At 62.6% G+C, this 17,806-nt stretch overlaps 3 protein-coding genes across 3 annotated transcripts in view; 2 read left to right on the top strand and 1 right to left on the bottom strand.

Annotated features, from left to right (window-relative positions):
- Positions 1-76: 76 nt before the first annotated feature.
- Positions 77-3,858, bottom strand: SGSH (N-sulfoglucosamine sulfohydrolase). Its single transcript, XM_074160198.1, has 8 exons — positions 3,661-3,858; positions 3,180-3,340; positions 2,930-3,035; positions 2,265-2,415; positions 1,862-2,018; positions 1,475-1,556; positions 1,180-1,383; positions 77-839 (listed from the first exon to the last, which is right to left on the bottom strand). Exons 1-8 carry the CDS (start codon positions 3,746-3,748, stop codon positions 280-282), a joined length of 1,509 nt encoding a protein of 502 aa, XP_074016299.1. The 5' UTR covers positions 3,749-3,858; the 3' UTR covers positions 77-279.
- Positions 3,859-4,080: 222 nt separating this feature from the next.
- On the top strand, positions 4,081-12,513 carry SLC26A11 (solute carrier family 26 member 11). The gene is given in 17 exon segments (XM_074160263.1): positions 4,081-4,257; positions 4,577-4,769; positions 4,966-5,051; positions 5,813-5,892; positions 6,649-6,791; positions 6,979-6,996; positions 6,999-7,252; positions 7,411-7,483; positions 7,838-7,888; positions 8,219-8,279; positions 8,626-8,681; positions 8,799-8,939; positions 9,069-9,196; positions 9,562-9,661; positions 9,918-10,054; positions 10,637-10,709; positions 10,946-12,513. Coding segments are annotated over 17 exon segments (1,866 nt in total). The 3' UTR covers positions 11,041-12,513.
- RNF213 (ring finger protein 213) overlaps positions 11,565-17,806 on the top strand; it is a 55,005-nt gene continuing 48,763 nt past the window's right edge. Inside the window, 3 exon segments of the mRNA XM_074160262.1 lie at positions 11,565-13,015; positions 15,326-15,467; positions 17,249-17,568. Of these exon segments, the coding sequence (XP_074016363.1) occupies positions 15,359-15,467; positions 17,249-17,568 (429 nt within the window). The 5' untranslated portion in view covers positions 11,565-13,015; positions 15,326-15,358.

Below are 17,806 nucleotides of genomic sequence, written 5' to 3'. Positions count from 1 at the left end.
AGAGCGCTGGGGAACCCCCAGCTTCTCCTACAGCCCCGGCCACCGGGAGCAGGCAGGGACATGCTCAACTCCAGGTAAAAATGGAGACCTGTCTCTTCCAGGGGCTTTATTGAGGAGCAACTTGTCCCTACGGCTCCTCTGGCCGAGAGCAAAGGCACGAGGATCCCTGAATGCTCCGGTGTTTGTGATACAGAGAGCAGAGCCCTGGAGTGTCACCCTGGGGTTTGGGGCAGCACAGGACTGTCCCATGGCCGTGGTGACCCGTGGCAGAGGTGACACTCACAGCTCATTGTGCAGCAGCCGGCACTGGGGGCTGAGTTTCTCCTCCAGGACAGCATCGGGGGCACACACCCAGGGGTCACTCGTGTCCCACTGCCACTTCAAGAGCTGCGCGCGAAGCTGCTGGAAGATGGGGGCGTAGTGGGGGTCGGGGGCCAGGTTCTGGCTCTCGGTGGGGTCACGGCTGCAGTCGAAGAGCTCCCAGCGGTCCCTGTAGTAGTACTGGTGCAGGGTCTTGTTCCAGTGGGTCGGTTGCCCGGCCTGGCTGCGGTTGAGCAGATCTTGGAAGGTGGGGGAGATGTAGAAGTCCTGGTCGATGGGAAAGGGCATCTTGTAGTTGAGGTTGTGAATGAGGCGGAACTGCTGGTGCTGGATGGCTCGCATGGGGTAGTACATGGTCGCCTCGTGGTGGCTCTGGCTGCTGAAGGCGGTGGCCCAGGGCTGCTCCGACTCCAGCGCTGGCAGGAGAGAGTTCCCGGTGAGCTGCACCCGCTTCGTGCCAAAGATGCTGTAGGATGGGTAGGGAATGGAGAACCAGTCCAAAATGGTCGGCGTCAGATCTGGAGGGGGAAGAGAAGGGTGAGAGCAGGGGCTGGGGGGGAACTCAGCCCCGGAGAGGGGCAGAAAGGTCCCCGGGGGGGGTCTGCTGCCGCGTGGGCTGCGGATGGTGCTGGGGTGAGTTGTGGAGCTGAGCCCCGGGATGATGTCCCCGCAGGGGACCCTGCTGCTTCATTGTCCCTCCTCTCCCTTCCCAGGCTGGCTGTGCCGATGCTGAGGGCTGCGGGCTCTCCTCCGGGACAGGATGCTGGGTTTTGGCGTGGGGAAGGTGGGGGCCAGTTCACCTCCCCCCGGCATGACTCTGGAAGCCTCTGCTCCCTCCTGGGGACCACAGGCTCTTACCCAGGAGGGAGGCGAATGCCTGGCTGACCTGTCCCCAGCGTGCGGTGTGCTCTGGGGAGGAGATCAGCAGGGGCTCGGCCGTGCCCGACCGGTAGAGGTTGGTCCTGCCGCTGGGGAAGGGGATACCGTTGTCGGAGGTGTAGATGATCAGTGTGCTGTTGTGGAAGCCGGCCCGGTACAGCTCCTCCAGCACCAGCCCGATCCCTGCGGATGGAGGGACAGAGCTGAGGAGGGGGATGCAGGAGGGGCCGCAGGGCTCCCCAGTGCCAGCCTGGCCCCCCCCTGCAGCTCCTACCTTGATCCATGCGCCCGATGGTTGTATACTGGGCTGCCAGGTCCGCCCGGGCAGCCGGCGTGTCTGGGACAAAGTGAGGAACCTGAACGGAGGAAGGGAATGCGGCACATGGCAGCCACGGGGAGGGAGGTCACGGGTCCGCCGGGGTGGCCTTTGCCAGCTCTTGCCCATGATGCTGGTGGTAGGTATGAGGTGGGGGCCACCCCACAGCTGCCCTGGCTCTGGAGGAGGCTGCTGTTGCTTGCAGCCCCCATATAGCCCCACGCAGCCCCCATATAGCCCCACGCAGCCCCACACAGCCCCACGCAGCCCCCATATAGCCCCACGCAGCCCCACACAGCCCCATGCAGCCCCTATATAGCCCCACACAGCCCCACAGGCTCCCACCTGCACTTGTTCTGGGCGGTAGAGCTGTGGCTTCCAGTCAGGGATCCAGCCCATGCCGCTTTCTCCGTTGCCGAATTTCTCACAAAAGGCCCCGTATTGGGGCTGGGAGTGCCCGCAGCGGTGGGGGTCGTGGAAGGCGATGTAGAGAAAAAAAGGCCTAGAGATGGAGAGGGCAGAGGTGAAGGTGGTGTAGCAAAGGGCTGTCCCCGTGCCCCGAGACCTTCCCTGGGCTGTGCGGGGGTGAGCTGGGGCCGGTGGGAGAAATCCCACCTAATCTGGGCTTCTGGATAATGGTACGACCTAGAGACAAGGTCTCCCTTCCTATTTGTGACCGAGTGTGACATGAAGACATGTCTCCCTCCCCTCTCCTGTGCCTGCCCTGGGATCGCCGGGTCCGTCTCACCTCTCGTCCTGGCTCCGCAGGAACTGCCGGACCAGCGCTTTGATGCGCGTGATGTTTCTCCCGACCTGCAGGACCGAACTGTTCTCCTCTGTGTAGGCGAAGTCGAAGGGGTAGACAGACTCGGGGCCAACGTGCTTTTTCCCAATTATCCCTGGAAGAATGCAGACAGGATATGTACCGGGAGCTGGGGCGGGGGGACACTGGCTGCTGCTCTCTCCTTCCTTGGGGGCTGATGCCCCGTGCTCCAGCACGGGCTGCCCTCAGCAAACACTGTGGAGTTGAAGATCCTCCCGGCTTCTCCAGCCATTTCTGGTGGTTGCAGAGGGGCTTCCACATCTGCTTAGAAACTGGGACCCACTCGGGGACCACCCTGCCCCAGGCCACCAGCGTGGGTAAGCGCTAGCGCAGGTGAGTGGCCCAGGTGAAAGTTTGGGTCGAGCACGAGCCTTGTGCAAACCTGGGAACCGGGAAGGAGCGGGATGGGGAAGAGAAGTGACAGCGAGGTGTTACGGGGGTGGCAGAGGAGCAGCGGTGGGGGAAGCGGGTCCAGGCGGTGCTTGTCTCGCTCGCAGCCAGGCGAGCCGTCAAGCTCTCTCACCCGAAGGGTTTGGTGGTCGGAGGGGGAGGGTTTCCTTGCCCGTTGTCACTTGCCCTGGGCTCCCTACCTGTCCGGATGCGTGCGTGGCTGAGCAGCCGGGGCAGGCTCTGCACGCTGTCGAAGGAGTTGAAGTGGTGGACGTCCTGGTGCAGCCCGTACATCCCGTTCTGGTGCTGCAGGCGGGAAGAGACAACACGGTTGGGCCAGCGGGCACAGGAGGATCACCAGACTGTGCCGTAAGAATGCCAGCTCTGGTCATCCCCGACCACCCGCCGCGGACCGGCAGCCCCCACCCCAGTGCCTGGGGGTGCCCCTACCTGGGGGAGGCCAGTGAGGATGCTGGCCCGGCTGGGGGAGCAGCTGCTGACGGAGGTGAAGGCGTTCTGGAAGACCACGCTGCGCCGGGCCAGCGCGTCCAGGTTGGGCGTCCGGATGGCCGAGTTGTTGTAGGCGCCGCTCTCAAAGCCACCGTCGTCTGCTGCCGTGGGAAGGGTGTGGGGTGAGCCCGGCAGCACCGGGCCTGACCCCCGGCATGTGTCGTTCCCCCCCCCCCGGGGGACACTAATGACGCCGGGAGCATCCCCGGGCTGAAGATGCCCCCGCTGCTCCGGTGACCGTCCCAGCAGCGGGGACGCAGCGGGACCCCTGGAGCCGTCCCTCCCCTGCCCACGGGACGCCCCGAGCCCGGGACAGGGGTACCCCGCCGCGGGGCCGGTGCCGGGGCTGGGGGCGGCGGGCGCGGAGCCGGGACCGGTCCCGGGGGGGGGGTGTGTCTGCCGGGGCTGCGGCCGTACTCACCCAGGAAGAGCAGCACGTTGCGGGCCGGGGCCGGGGCTCCGCCGGTCCGTAGAGCGCCCAGCAGCAGCGCCAGCGCCCAGGGCCCCATGGCGGCGGCAGCGACACCGGCACCGGTAAAGGCACCGGTACCGGCGGCAGGGCCGGACGCGGCGGGTGTCGGCGGCTCCTCCGCCCGCCCCGGCTCCTCCTCTGCCCCGGTCACATGAGGCGGCCCCGGCGGCTCAGATCCGGCCCGGGCGGAGCCAACGGCCCCGCGGCGGGGAACGGGCTCGTCCCGGCGGCTACCGGTCCCGCTCCGCCTCCCGGGACGGCTGCCGGCCCTTCCGTCCCCCTCCTCTCCCGGCCACCGGCGGGTCCCGGAGCCCGCGGCGAGTCCGGAGGGGGCTGGAGGCGGCCGGTCTGGGGGCCGGTGCCCCGGCCATGCCGGCGGCGGGTCCCCGGTGCCCGGGGGTGCGGCGGAGGCTGCCCGTCCTGCGCTGGCTCCCGCGCTACTCTCTGGCCTGGCTGCAGCTCGACCTGATGGCCGGCCTGACCGTGGGGCTCACCGTGGTCCCGCAGGCTCTGGCTTACGCCGAGGTGGCCGGGCTACCTCTCCAGGTGGGTGCCCGGGGACACCCGTACCGTGACCCCCGGTGTGGCGGTGCCGTGTGGCTACGGGTGCCCGGGGACAGCTGTGCCATGACCCCCGGTGTGGCAGGCGGAGCGGGGCAAGGCTGGCCGGCCGGTGGCCGAGGGCTGGTGCTGTGCGGCCACCCATTTCCCAGGGCAGGAAGCCGGAGATGCCGTGTGTTTGCTCAGGGCTGGCTGCGGGCACCGGAGGGACCTGAGGGTAGCCCAGCCCTCTGTGTCCCAGAGGTGTCTGGTATCTCCCAGCTCCCAGCAAAGTGGTGCCAGCGCTCCTTTTGTCCCCGTGCAGTATGGCCTCTATTCGTCCTTCATGGGTTGCTTCGTCTACTGCTTCCTGGGCACCGCCAAGGACGTCACGCTGGGTCCCACAGCCATCATGTCGCTGCTTGTCTCCTCTTACGCGTTCCACGAGCCTGTCTATGCCGTCCTGCTCACCTTCCTCTCCGGCTGCATCCAGCTGGCCATGGGGCTCCTGCACCTCGGTGAGATGCTCTTGCCGTGCGTGGGTGTATTTTTAGGATATCGCTGTACATCCTGTAGTTGTTCCCCCCCTTCCCATATGCTCTCCCAGGCACTGAGGTTGTCCTGGTAGTGCTTGTGACAGCTCTGTGTGCGTGCAAACGCCCCGTGCTCCCCGTCGGGGCCAGCAATGTACTTACTGCTACCCATCCCCTACAGGTTTCCTTCTGGACTTCATTTCCTACCCGGTCATTAAAGGGTTTACATCGGCTGCTTCCATCACCATTAGCTTCAACCAGGTGAAGGTAGGGTCTACTGGTCTGCTCTGGACACCTCGCCTGTTCTCTCCTGGAGCCGGCCGTGCTGTGGACCTGGGATGTTTAGCATCGGGCTGGGGGATGTGGTCGGTATGGGAGGAATGACCCCCCAAAGGTCTCCCCTGCCAGCAGTTCTGGTGGGTCCCTGAGGTCTCTGCTCTGAGCAGACAGAGCCGAACTCTCTGCCTGTGACCAGCTGGTGGCAACCAGTAAACCCAGGACGTTTGATTTGGTCGCTGGTGGGAGTTTCTGGGTGATTTTCTTGGCACAGGTGGGTTTGCAGCTCTGCTGGTCCCTCACTGGTCCCTCTCCGGCTCTTCTGGGGCTGCAGTGCTTCCTTTGTGGTTAACCGAAATCAGAGACTCTGGGAGATGGTGTCAGGCCGTGCGAGGAAGCGGGGTTGGCTAACGGCTGCGGTTGCCGCGGGGGCTGCTGGGCACGGTGCAGGGGGATGGCAGGGCTGCGCGGGCTGGGCTGGGGCCCCGAACGGACCCCCCCCCCTTCGAGGAGCTGCACGCTCGTGTGTGCAGGATGGGGTGGAGGCATCTCAGAGCATCTCTAAGCCCTGCTCGCGCAGAGCTGTGCAGGAGAAGGCCGTCCCAGGGGGCGTGTGGGAGTCGGGGAGCTCCCCCACCAGCAGCACCCCCCCCCCGGTCAGGGCTGAGCCCCGTTGATCCTGGCCATCCCTCCACGGCACCCGGCAGCTTGGCTTGCGCCGGGCTTTCACCAGGCTTTGTCTTCCTGCACAGAACCTCCTGGGGCTGCAGGGGATCCCTCAGCAGTTTTTCCTGCAGGTGTATGAGATGCTGCGGAGAATCGGGGAGACCAGGTCAGCGCTGTCCCTGTGCCCACCCTGCTCCGTCCCCCTGCAGCTGGGGGGTCTCAGGCTTTCCTGCTTCGCTCCCCATCCCTTTGGTCCCACCTTGGACCGATTTCCCGGTCTCTGCCCAGCGCTGTGACACAAGTGCTTGTTCTCAGCCGTTTCCATTTGAGCTGGAAATTTGAAGATGGGGGAGCGCGTGGGCTCCCAAGCTGCTCCAGGGGAAGGATGGGGGACGCTTGTCCTATTTTCCGCTCCCAGTTAGGTACATCAGGATTTTGCCAGCCCAAAGGTACATCCTTGGGACTATACGTCCAACGGCACATCCTTACGACTGTGTCCTAAGTTCTCCTCCAATTTTTGACGGTCCAAGAGGGAGCTCAGGCATCCCCGTGCCCTCCCCACCGCCTGCTCCCGTGGCTCGGGGTCTGTGCCGCAGCACAGCACAGTGACACGCAGGGTCGGCTTCCTCAGGGCTGGCAGAAGACCTCCCTGCTTGGCTGGGGGGCAGTGAGATGGGGAGGAGGCAGATCCCACTGCCCAGGTCCTGCCTGGCACTGGGGTTCTGCTTCCCTCTTGATGAAGACCCCACAAACCCATTAGCGTCACACCGCTGGCTGGGGGAGACCCCCTCCTCCCACCCCAGGGAGGTGACGCCTTTGCAGGTGGTGGGAGACGCTGGCAGCGTCCCTGTCCCTGGCTTTGGGGTAGCTCTCCTTGAGCCCCGCAGCGTGTTTTGGGCTGGCACCGATGTGGCTGTTGCAGGGTTGGGGACGCTGTGCTGGGGCTGGCCTGCCTGGCCGTGCTGGCAGGGCTCCGGGCCATGAAGAACAGCCTGCCCCGAGCTTCCCGTGGGGAGCCGCTGGCTGCAAGGATCAGCTACCTCATCATCTGGACCTCTGCCACGGGTGCGTTGGCCATCCCCTGCCCTCTCCCCTCCCGCAGCCATTCCTCCTCGGTCTTGTCTCTTTGGGGTGGGGAAGAGACAGCCCGAAACTGGTAAAGCCCAGGTCAGCAGGAGCTGAGACCTGGAAGTGGGTCAGGGAGGGCAAAGTCCCACGGATGGTCCTGCCAATGTGCATGCCCCTTCCTGAGGCTTGGAAGACCTCGGCAGCCGGGTACCCACCTCCTGCCGTCCCTCCCACCGCCCTGGGCTCCGGGCAGGTTTATCATGGTTGCTCTCTCCACCGCAGCATGCAACGCCCTCGTAGTCCTGTTTGCTGGCCTGGTCGCTTACTCCTTCCAGGTGATGGGCTCCCAGCCGCTCACGCTCACCGGCAGCATCCCCCAGGGCCTCCCTGCCTTCCGGCTGCCGCGCTTCTCCATGGCTGCTCCCAACGGCACCATCCCCTTCAGGAGCATGGTGGAGGTGGGTGGCAGGCTGGCTGGCAGAGTCGGGGCTCCCACGGGCTGCTGTCTCCTTACTCCTGCGTTTGTGGGCTCCCTGTGCAGTGGGAGGAGGCTCTGCTGTGGGGCCACCCTCATTTCTTGGTGGCCACACTCATTGTGTCCTTCCTTCCCTCCCAGGACATGGGGGTCGGGCTGGCTGTGGTCCCGCTCATGGGCCTGATGGAGACCGTTGCAATTGCCAAGGCTTTTGGTACGGCTGCGCCGGGCTCCTGTGCTGGTGGGGGGGTCTCTGCAGGAGGCTTGGGGTGCCAGGGAGGGTGCTGTTCCCATGGGAGCAGTGGGAGAGACTGGGCTGCCCATGGGAGGGGTCCTGTGGGGTGCTGCTGCCCCCCTCCCCTCGCCAGGCAGCTCCCCTGTGCCTGGCTGGGGGGGCGGGCTGGGGGTCCCCGCATTGTGCACAGCCAGAGTTTGCAGAGCATTGTCCCGAGGGCTGCTCCAGCCGGGATGGGGTCCCACGGCTGTCCCAGGCTCTGCTGGCCCCACTCTGCTCGTGGTGGGTTGTGCCTGCGGGAAGCTTGGGGTGATGCCGCTCGTCTCCTTTCAGCCTCGCAGAACGACTACCGGATTGACCCCAACCAGGAGCTGCTGGCTCTGGGTAAGAGGCTGCTCGGAGCAGGGGGGCAGGGGATGGGGATCCAGCCTGAGCACCCCCGTGTGTCCCACAGCCCCTGAGAGATCCCCATCTCAGCAGAACCCACCTCTACCTCAAGTTTTGCCTTTCTTATCCTGCATGCTGCCCGCACCCCCAGCCTTTCTGACAGCTTAGCAATTTCCAGAGCAGCCTGAGCCCGGCTTACCCAGCTGAATGGGCTCCCAGCCGGCCCCGGGTACCAGCCCGGGCATGAAGGAGGTGACACCAGTGGCACAGACCAGGCGGTGTCTCCCGTGGCTGCCGCATCCCAGCCCCTCTCCTTCCCCACTGCAGGCTTCGCCAACGTCCTGGGCTCCTTCGTCTCATCGTACCCCATCACGGGCAGCTTCGGCCGGTGGGTAGCAGGAGGGGGAGCGGAGGTTGTGTGGACCCCGGTGGGTCCCTGAGCACGTGTCCTGGTCCCCAGCTGCCCACCCTGGCTGCTGGTCTATACACTGGTCCTGTGGCAACTCTACCTCCCATCTCGCTGCCCTGCGGACCTGCTGCAGGCTGGGAGCCGTGGGATTGCTCATGTTTCTCCCTGGTGGGGTCTGATAGGATGGGTGGTTTTATGGGGTGGGTGGTTTGACAGGGTGGGTGCTTTTATGGGGTGGGGAGTGGTCTCTCTGCAGCAGGTGGGGGCAGCTCCAGCCCTGCCAGCCCCAGTGCAGCCAGGGACAACGTGTTGCTTTGCGTTTCAGGACAGCGGTGAACGCGCAATCGGGTGTCTGCACCCCTGCTGGAGGACTCATTACAGGTAGAACCCCCGACCCTGCCATGGGCTGCCCTGCAGGCCCCTGTGCCCGGCATCTGCCCCCCCGGGCACCCTGGGTGTGGGGGATCCTGCGTCTCAGGCGCTGCCCATCTCCCGCAGGCGCCCTGGTCCTGCTCTCGCTGGCGTACCTCACCTCGCTCTTCTACTACATCCCCAAAGCGGCGCTGGCTGCCGTCATCATCTCAGCTGTGGTCCCCATGTTTGATGCTGGGATCTTCAGGACACTCTGGCGGGTTAAAAGTGAGGGCACAAGTCGGGGGCGGACGATCCCCCGGTGCAACCTGGCTCTCTCTGCAGAGCAGGCAGTGTCCTGGAGGCCCTGTGGCATGAGGACAAGGCACAGTCGAGCCTGGGTCATCTCTCTTGCAGGGCTGGACCTTGTGCCCCTCTGCATGACGTTCCTGCTCTGCTTCTGGGAAGTCCAGTACGGCATCGTGGCCGGGGTGCTGGTCTCGGGGATTCTCCTCCTCTACTCCATTGCCAGGCCCCCCATAAAGGTGGGCTTCACACCTTGGATGCGGTGGGTCCGGCCGGGCTCGCCAGGGAGCAGGGAGCTGGGAGAGGGATCCCCGAGGGCAGCGGGGTGTTGGGGTGCAGGATGTTTCTGTCCTGCTCCCACATGTCCCATGTCCCCAGCCTGCTGGGACCCCTTTCAAGGAGTGGGACGTTTCGCTGTCCCTGTTCCTGCTGATGCTGGGGTGTGCTCGGGAGGGGGGTTTCCCTGGGGGATGAGGGCTCCCGTGTGTCCCCCTCCAGCTGGGATAGTGCTTTGCTTTCTCACACGGGCAGTTGTCCCCGCCTGGGGAAGGTGACAGCCTGGAGCTCCCCATGACTTGTCCCCCTCCTCTGGGCTCTTGCGCAGGTGTCGGAGGGGGATGTGCTCCTCGTGCAGCTGGGGAGCAGCCTGCACTTCCCAGCCATGGAGTGCCTCCGGGATGCCATCTGCAGCCGTGCCCTGGCAGGTACAGTGCTCCCCAGCTCACCGGCTTGTCCTGGGGACCTGGCTGTGACCTGGTGCCCACCTGGACCACTGCTGGGGGGGGATGGCAAATGCTGCCTGGTCCTGTAGGCTGTGGGTGCAAGCAGCTTCCCTGTGGTGGGCACCGGTCCCCGGCCGTTCCGAGGCCGTCTCACCCCATCTCTGGCTCTCAGGGCTGTGTCCCCTGGGCTGGTCATTTCTGGACTCATCAGGGACATGACCATATGCTCTTCCTCCAGCAGCATCTCCACCGTGCTCCGTCATCCTGGACTGCTGCCACATCAGCAGCATCGATTACACGGTGGTGGTGGGGCTGGCAGAGCTGCTGCAGGAGCTGCGCAAGCACGGCCTCTCACTGGCCTTCTGCAGCCTGCAGGTACGTGGGACACGGCCTCGGCCACCCTGTGCCGGGTCCTTTTGCCGCTCGCTGGGGGGGCTGTGGGCTGCCCGTGGCGAGGATGCAGCCTCGGCTCTTCTGGTAGCACCTTCATCTCAGAGAGCTGGAGGCTGCAGCATCCGAGTCTGGCCGCGGAACCATAGAATCATAGAATCACAGAATGCTTCAGGTTGGAAGGGACCTTAAAGACCATCCACTCCCACCCCCTGCCCTGGGCAGGGACACCTCCCACCAGACCAGGTTGCTCCAAGCCCCATCCAGCCTGGCCCTGAACCCCTCCAGGGATGGGGCAGCCACAGCTTCTCTGGGCAACCTGGGCCAGGCTCTCACCACCCTCACAGCAAAGAATTTCTTCCTGAGATCTCATCTCAATCTTTCCTCTTTCAGTGTCAAACCCTTCCTCCTCATCCTATGGCTCCCCTCCCTGATAAAGAGTCCCTCCCCAGGGATGTGGGGAAGGGCCGCGTGCCCTGCCCTGGGCTGGCTGGGGAACTTATAGCCCCGGAGGGATGGGAAGGGGCCAGCAGTAGGCTCCCCCAGCCCAGGTTTCTCTGCCCTCAGGACCCTGTTCTCCAAGTCCTGCTGTCTGCAGACTTAGAGGGATTCCAGCATTTCCCCAGCCAGGAGGAGGCAGGTGAGGCTCTGGGCTGCCCCGGGTATCCTCTCGGGGCTGGGGTCCCTGGGCTGCTGTGGTGCGGGGCTCTGGAGGATGAGGATGGGGGTCTGACCTTCATCAGCCCAGTGTGGGGGGCTGCGGGGGGCTGGCTCCCGGGAAGGCGAGTGGGAGCCCCTCCGGAGAGCGGGGTCACCCCGACTGCAGGGATTCCTTGGCTTAACCCTCTGTCCTGCTTCTCCCCCTTCCTCATGCAGAGCGGTGGAGAGGAGCGAAGCTGGGGGGCAGCGGGGCAGCCCCCTTCACCAGCACCGGCGAGAGCTCGCTGCTGCCCACGGGGCTCATCCAGTGAGTCGAGGAGCCGCCTGGGACCTCCTTGGGGCAGCATCACCTTGCTGGTTCCTGGCCTCCCATTGCGCTGGGGCTGTACCTCCTGTGCCGCGCAGAGCGGTGACTGTGACACCCCGGTGACATCCGATCAACACCCTCCACCGGAGCTGCCTGCCCCCTGCCCTGCCTCCCCAGCAGCTGGTGGGACGGTCCCCGTGTCCCACGCAGAGGAGAGCATGGTCCATGGAAGGGATTAGTGGGGCAAAACAATTCCCTATCCCGGTGTTATGGTTTGAGGAACACATCGCCATTTATTGTCATTTAGACAATGATTTTATCACTCAATAACCCCTCCCCACCCGAGAAGTGGAAGCAGGAAAAAACAAGGAAACACGGGGGTTGAAATATAAACAGATTTAATAGGATAAGACTAAATAATTAACATTGATAATACTAAAGAACCAATATTGATCCCAATACCAATACTAAATATACAAGGACTATCCCCAGCCCCATTCCATCCCAGGGAGCCGTGCACTCCCCGCAGGGACAGCCAATGTGGGACACTGCGAGCGCTGCGGCTTCGGGAGGAAGGGAAAGGCTCAGGGCTCCGGCACCGGGGCAAGGAGTTCTCAGAGTGGCAGCCATCGAGGCAGAGAGAGAGAGAACTCCTCAGCAAACTTTCTGATTTATATTGAATGTGACGTTCGTGGTATGAAATAACCCTGTTGGCAGCTTGGGTCTAGTGCCCGGGTCTCGCTCCTCCTCGTCCCTGCACCTGGGGAGCTTGAAAACACCGAGACCTTGAATCTCACACTCCAGAGCTGGGTATAAAGTAAATATTTTCACAAATTCAGACACTACAGTCCTCTAAAAATGCGGTTTTCCCAGGCATTAGAAGAGACCTTACTGAAAAGTAAAATGACTGAAAGAGAAATGAATCCTGTGTCGCTGAAACCAGGACACGCGGTCATCAGGAAGAAGCCATCCCTTCTCCAGGCCTTCCCTGGCCTCAAAGCTGCTGTCTTTTTTAAATCAGCTGTTTTAATTCTGGAGACTTCTCTTATTCTGGGACGTACTGAACTCTGACGCAGAGCCTACTCCGGTCAGGGCAAGCGTTGAAGATGGTGGCGCTGCCCTCCAAGCCCGAGGGCACGTCACCGCTCCCAACCTCAGGCTGCTGGGAGATGAGAACTATCCGTGATTTTACTCTTTACTCAACCCTCTTGGTTTGTGGGGTTTTCTGCCAACCGCTGCCATCGGGCAGGGCTGGGCTGTACCCCCGTCAGCCCCTCGCCCGACTCCCACCAGGCACTGAGGGGACGGGCACCGTGACACCAGCTTGTGCTTACCTTGCTGTGAAATGGGCGCAAGAAGCGGTAGCGCTGTCGGACGGTGAGGCTGGGAGGGACAGGCTTCAGGAGAGAGCAGTTTTCCTGGACTGCCCTTGGCTGAGCCCCATAAGGAGGGTATAATAAAGCCGTAATCGCGAATGAGTCAGCGTGATCTTCACCTTCCTTCGGCGAAAGATTTTTCCTTTTGTGTGGGAAGGAAAAGTTAAGCTCTAATTTCTGGGGCGCTGCTGAGCAAACCAAGGAAAAGAAAGTGAAACCAGGCCCAGCCTTTGTGGTTGCTCGGTGCCTGAAGGCTCCTCCTTGTCCAAGCTTCAGCAGGTTTTGCAGCGGCAGCAGAGGTGCCCGGGAGCCACAAACCTGCCGGGGCCGACAGGTCCTGCCGCCGGAGGCTGGAGGAGCGTTTCCACAGCGGAGCGGCGCTTGGTGGCGATTTCCTCCTGGAAGGGCATCCGTGCCCTCTCTGCCCATCCATCCGTCCGTCCATCCATCTGCCCAGGCGTGGAGCATCCAGCGCGGGGCCGGAGCAGGGTCCACACCGTGTGGCAGCCGGCTTCAGCCCTACGTGCCGTCGGGGCGGGCGGTGAAAGCGGCTCTGCAGGACCCGAGAGGAGTTCAGCGAGACAGCGGCAGGAGGGTGCTCAGGTAACCCCCTTCCCCGGGATGCTGGGAGGAGCAAGAGTGGGAAAAGAGAGGGGTAAGGGGGTAAAAAAGGCTGGTCATGTGTAAATAGCGTGTGTGCTCAAACCCGTGTGTGCGAGAGAGTGTGTGAGCGCGCTGGTGAAGGTGAGGCCAGCTTGGTCCTGGCTGGATCCGGGGATGGAGGGACAAGTTGCTCCAAGCCCCGTCCAACCTGGTCTTGAACCCCTCCAGGGATGGGGCAGCCACAGCTTCTCTGGGCAACCTGGGCCAGGCTCTCACCACCCTCAGAGTGAAAAATTTCTCCCTGAGATCCCATCTCAATCTCCCCTCTTTCAGTGTAAAACTGTTGCCCCTCATCCTATGGCTCCCCTCCCTGACCAAGAGTCCCCCCCCCAGCTTTCCTGGAGCCCCTTTAGGGACTGGAAGGGGCTCTAAGGTCTCCCCAGAGCCTTCTCTTCTCCAGGCTGAACCCCCCCAATTCTCTCAGCCTGTCCTCACAGCAGAGGGGCTCCAGCCCTCGGAGCATCTCCGTGGCCTCCTCTGGCCCTGCTCCAACAGCTCCATGTCCTTCCTGTGCTGATTGATCCTGGCCCAAGGGACGTTTCCCTACGGATCTTGGTGTGTCTTCACCCCACCAGCCCAAAGCAGAAAGAAGGGGGCCTGGGTTGGAGATCTGGGAGCTGCTGAACCTGGGCTCAGAAGGAAGGGAAGGGGCTGAGCTCCAGACACGGCCCCACCGGCCTCTGGCAGCGGCAGGAAACAGTGGGCATCCGCCTCTGGGCTAGCACTGGCCACCACATCAATGAAGAGCCTCTCCCCAGCCCTCAAGGACGGGCCGGGCTGCTGGGAGGCTCTCGGTGCGGAGGTACCGGGGGCGTCCCGGGTGGGGAGAGCAGGACTCCCACTCCCCACCGCCGGTGGTGCCCGGGACGATACCCGGAGGCCCGACCCGGCCCCAGCAGCCGCGGCAGGGCGGGACCCCGGCGGGAGCCGCCCGGGGGAAGGCGACCAGCGGCGGGAGGGGGCGGGACAGGACGGGGCCGGGGCCGGACGGGGGTGACGTCCCAGAAACGAAACTTGGCGACTCTGCGGGAAAACGAAACTTTGGCGGGCGGGCGGGTGGCGGCGGCTCGGCTCGGCGGAGCGGGCGCTGCAGGTGCCGGTACCGGTCCCCGTCCCGGTGAGTTGCGTTGCCCGGGCTGGCGGGTGGCGGGCCGGGCCGGGGACACCGGGACTGGGCTTGCGGGGGGGCTCTGGGTCGGACGGCGCTGGGCGGGCCCTGGCGGGGCGGTGAGCTGCGAGCTCCGGGCCCCGCTGCCGCCTCCCGGTGCGCCCGTACTCCCCGGTGCCCCCCGATCCCCCGGTGCGCCCCGGCTGCCCCTGAGCGCTCCTCTCTCTTTCCCGTGCACTCGGGACACCGCTACCCCTTGGTGAGCCCGGCCCTCCCCGCGGTGCATCCCGGCCCTCCCGGTGCCCCCCGGTGCCCCCCGGTGCCCCCGCCCCCGGCGCGGGCTGGGAGCCGCACGCGGCCCCGCCCCCTTCCCGCCGGCCCTTACCTAACGGGCCTCATTTGCATTCCTCCGGTCCTTCGCCACGCCATTGGCCCATCCACCCGCTTCGTTTGCATATTTACCCGGGGGAGGCGGGGCATCGCGCATCTCCGCGGGGGGCGAGCGGTGCTTCATTTGCATATAGGCCCCGCCCAAGGGCTGGCTCGGCCCCGCCTCCGCCCCGGGCGGTGCAGGTGAGGGTCGGGGCTGCGGCCTGCAGGCTCCCCCCGGGCCGGCCCAGGTCCTCCCCGGGGCTCCCGGCCCGTCCCCAGCCCGTCCCCGGGGCCGCCGGCCTGCCTGGCGGGAGCAGAACCCCGCAGACCTCCGAGCTGCCGGGGACAGGCAGCGGGGCCCGCCGGCGGGGCCGCCCGAGCCCGCCCTGTCGGCGGGGTATGGCTCGGCCTGTGTCCAGGCCTGCTGGGCCGCGCTGCCCTCACTGTGCCCCGCCGGGTCCGGCGCGTTCCCAGTGCGTTTAATTTAAAAAAAAAAAAAAAGTCTCTGTGCAAAGTGCAGTAGCTATTTTTATTTGTTTATTTTTGTGGTTTCCTCCCTCCCCCCCCCCCCTCCCGGCCTGTGAGCTGGTGCAGCTGAGGGCTGGTGGCTATTCTCTTGTCGAGCGAGGGCCTTGCTCTTGAGTATCACACTTTGTTTCGTGAAAATAAACCCGGAGCCGGGAGGAAGGTTATGTGACAAAGGTTCATTACTTCACAGTAATATTTCTCTTTCTGCCCCATCTTTTTGTTTCCCTCTGTGGCTCCGGAAGAGCTTAATCTCGCCGAGTTTGCAGCTGGGAGACATGAAGCGCCGCGTGTGTCACTTTGTTTCTGGGGATGATTCTCCCGGTTCTTGCAGCAAATGTGAGGCCCAGCTGGCTCCCGCCGGCAGCACTGGGGACGAGCCTTCAGGTAGGAGGACGCAAGGTGGGCTGAGCTGGGGGACGCTGCGGGGCTGGCTGGAGCAGGGGCTGGCATCCCCTGGGGCTGCACGGTGACCAGAGGCTGCGGGTGTGCACTGGTGCCACTGGTGTGGCTCTGAGCTGTTCTGGCCAGGCCATTACGTGCTGCTCTCGTCTCAGACTTCCCTTGCATTACGGCATTACAGAGTTTTCTTTGTTTTGCAGTGTTTGGAGGGGGACGGGGAGAGAAGCCAGTCAGTCGCTGGCACCTCCTACACACGTTCTCCACACTCAGATTTCCAGTGTTGAACTAGTTTCTGTTCTGCCAATGAACTGGTGCCGGTTTTAGGAATGCTGAGTTACAAAGACAGGTCTAGTCGCTCTTGAAGTAGAATTTCCTATCTTCAGCTTATTGTAAGGTTTAGAACTCGCTCCCTGAATTTCTGTTTGAAGACACCCTAATTCTGCCTTTATAAGCAGTTACAGAATCAAGTACGCAATTAATGCAATTGACACTGAGGAAAAGATTTCCTAATCCTTTATTTGCTTAAGGAGAGAGTGACTCAGGCCACCGGAACTGCTTTTGGTGAGTTAATGTGAAGAAGTAGGATCCTAAAAGAATACACTAAATGAGAATCAGCCTGCTGTAGTCCTGACAGAATCAGTTCTTAGCAAATCCCTCTGCAGTCCAGAATGGCAAGGTAGAAAACCCAGAATCTCCAGCTCTTACACACTGTAGGAAAAACACCCAAAGCATCAGTTTTGGTGGTCTGAAAGCTTTGTCTCCTTCTGCCAAGGATTAAAGGCGGTGGAAGGGGTTGCAGTGCTTTACCAGGTAAATATGTTCCCTGCCTGGGGGACCAGGGAGTTCCACTGAGTAAATGTGTGCAGGTCAAGCCCTGTCGAAAGAGTCACTGAGGAGCAGGAAAAGCTCAGGGAAGGGTTTAAACTCTTCAGGCAATGGCATGATATTAAATTGGATGTGGAACAATATTGCAGAGGGTGCCCGCTTCAGGCACAAAACAACCTGCTGTCATTAAGCATGGTGCAGCCTTTGGGCTCTAATAGTGCAAGGGGCTGTGAGCTACCTTCACCGTGATTTTTATGCTCCTCCCAGATATACCCCGAGGAAATCAATGTCTCTTGGTGTTGGTTGGTCTCCACTCAAAGAGGTTAAAAGCTTTTGCTCTCGGACTCAGGGTAGAGACAGTGCTGGAGCGCCCGTGAAACAGGTTTGCAGAAAGTAGGGATCTGCTCTGGTGCCTGACTGGATCTGAGCTGCCTTTTCGCAGGCTTTAGGGACTGGATAAAATTGTTGAAGATAAGAAGGGAGTTTCCTGTGCCTTCCCAGGCACAGCGCTCAGCTGCGTGGCAGAGGTCACGCGGCCGGTCCCGAAGGCTGTGAAAGCTGAGTGCCGATGTCCTGTCACTGCACATCTTGGGGGTCCTTCAGCAATTTGACAGGCAGTTGTGGTTCCCAGCGCCTTCTGCTTTGGCCAGTACTGTGTTAACTGGAGGCAGGATAGGGATAGATAAATAGATAAGTCCCTCAATACAGTGGGTTCTTATCTTAATTATTCTGCTACTGACTGCAGGGACCTCGGAGGGGAAGGAGGCTGTGCTGGGGAGGATGGTGTCATTGCCAGTGGTAGCTGTTGAACAGGAAACCACAAAGTGGCTCCTGTGTGTTCAATTGATTAAGTTTAGTCAGTGGCAGACCCTGCTTGCCCACCCCCAGCTGAGAACTGTTTTCTTTCTTGAATTTAACAATGAACCTTACCTCCATTGCAGAAAGAAGAGAGGTGGAGCTCGCCCCAGTTCCTGATACAGGAGTAGAGCCTCGAGGAAACAAGAAGGGAGAAGGTGCTGACAGGCCTTCTTCCACCACTGAGACAAAGGAGGAGGGAAGATTGCTCCCGGAGAACAAAAGAGCTCGGTTCAGTTCCTCAGAGGCCACACCTGAATGCTCTGCAGGTGGGACTCCTTCTTCTGCTGTGACTCGGGACGAAGAGGGATCATCGCTGCTTGAGGGTGTAACAGCTCCAGGCGACGGCTCAGAGACCGCACCTCAGTGTGTGGCTGGTGATTCTTCTCAGAAGTCACAGAAGAAGGTAAGGCTCTTTGTGGGTGCTGAGGAGCAGGAGTAGCTGGTAAGTTGTTGCTCTCTCCTTTGCAAAGCAGTGATGCTGGGCTGCATCACCCTGAATCCCGTTGGGCTGCACCTGGATGCTGGGGCCTGTGTTTTTTGGCAAACTGTAGATGTATTTGCTTACGTGAAGCGTGGCGTATCGGAGAGCCGATGTGCTGAGCGGAGCAGCTCCCCCTGACAGCCCCTGTGCTGCATTCGGG

This window comes from Numenius arquata, chromosome 17, assembly GCF_964106895.1.
Source record: "Numenius arquata chromosome 17, bNumArq3.hap1.1, whole genome shotgun sequence".
Lineage (NCBI taxonomy): Eukaryota > Metazoa > Chordata > Aves > Charadriiformes > Scolopacidae > Numenius > Numenius arquata.
Note: the sequence above shows the minus strand (reverse complement) of the source record. Positions and strands in the feature narration are given on the sequence as shown.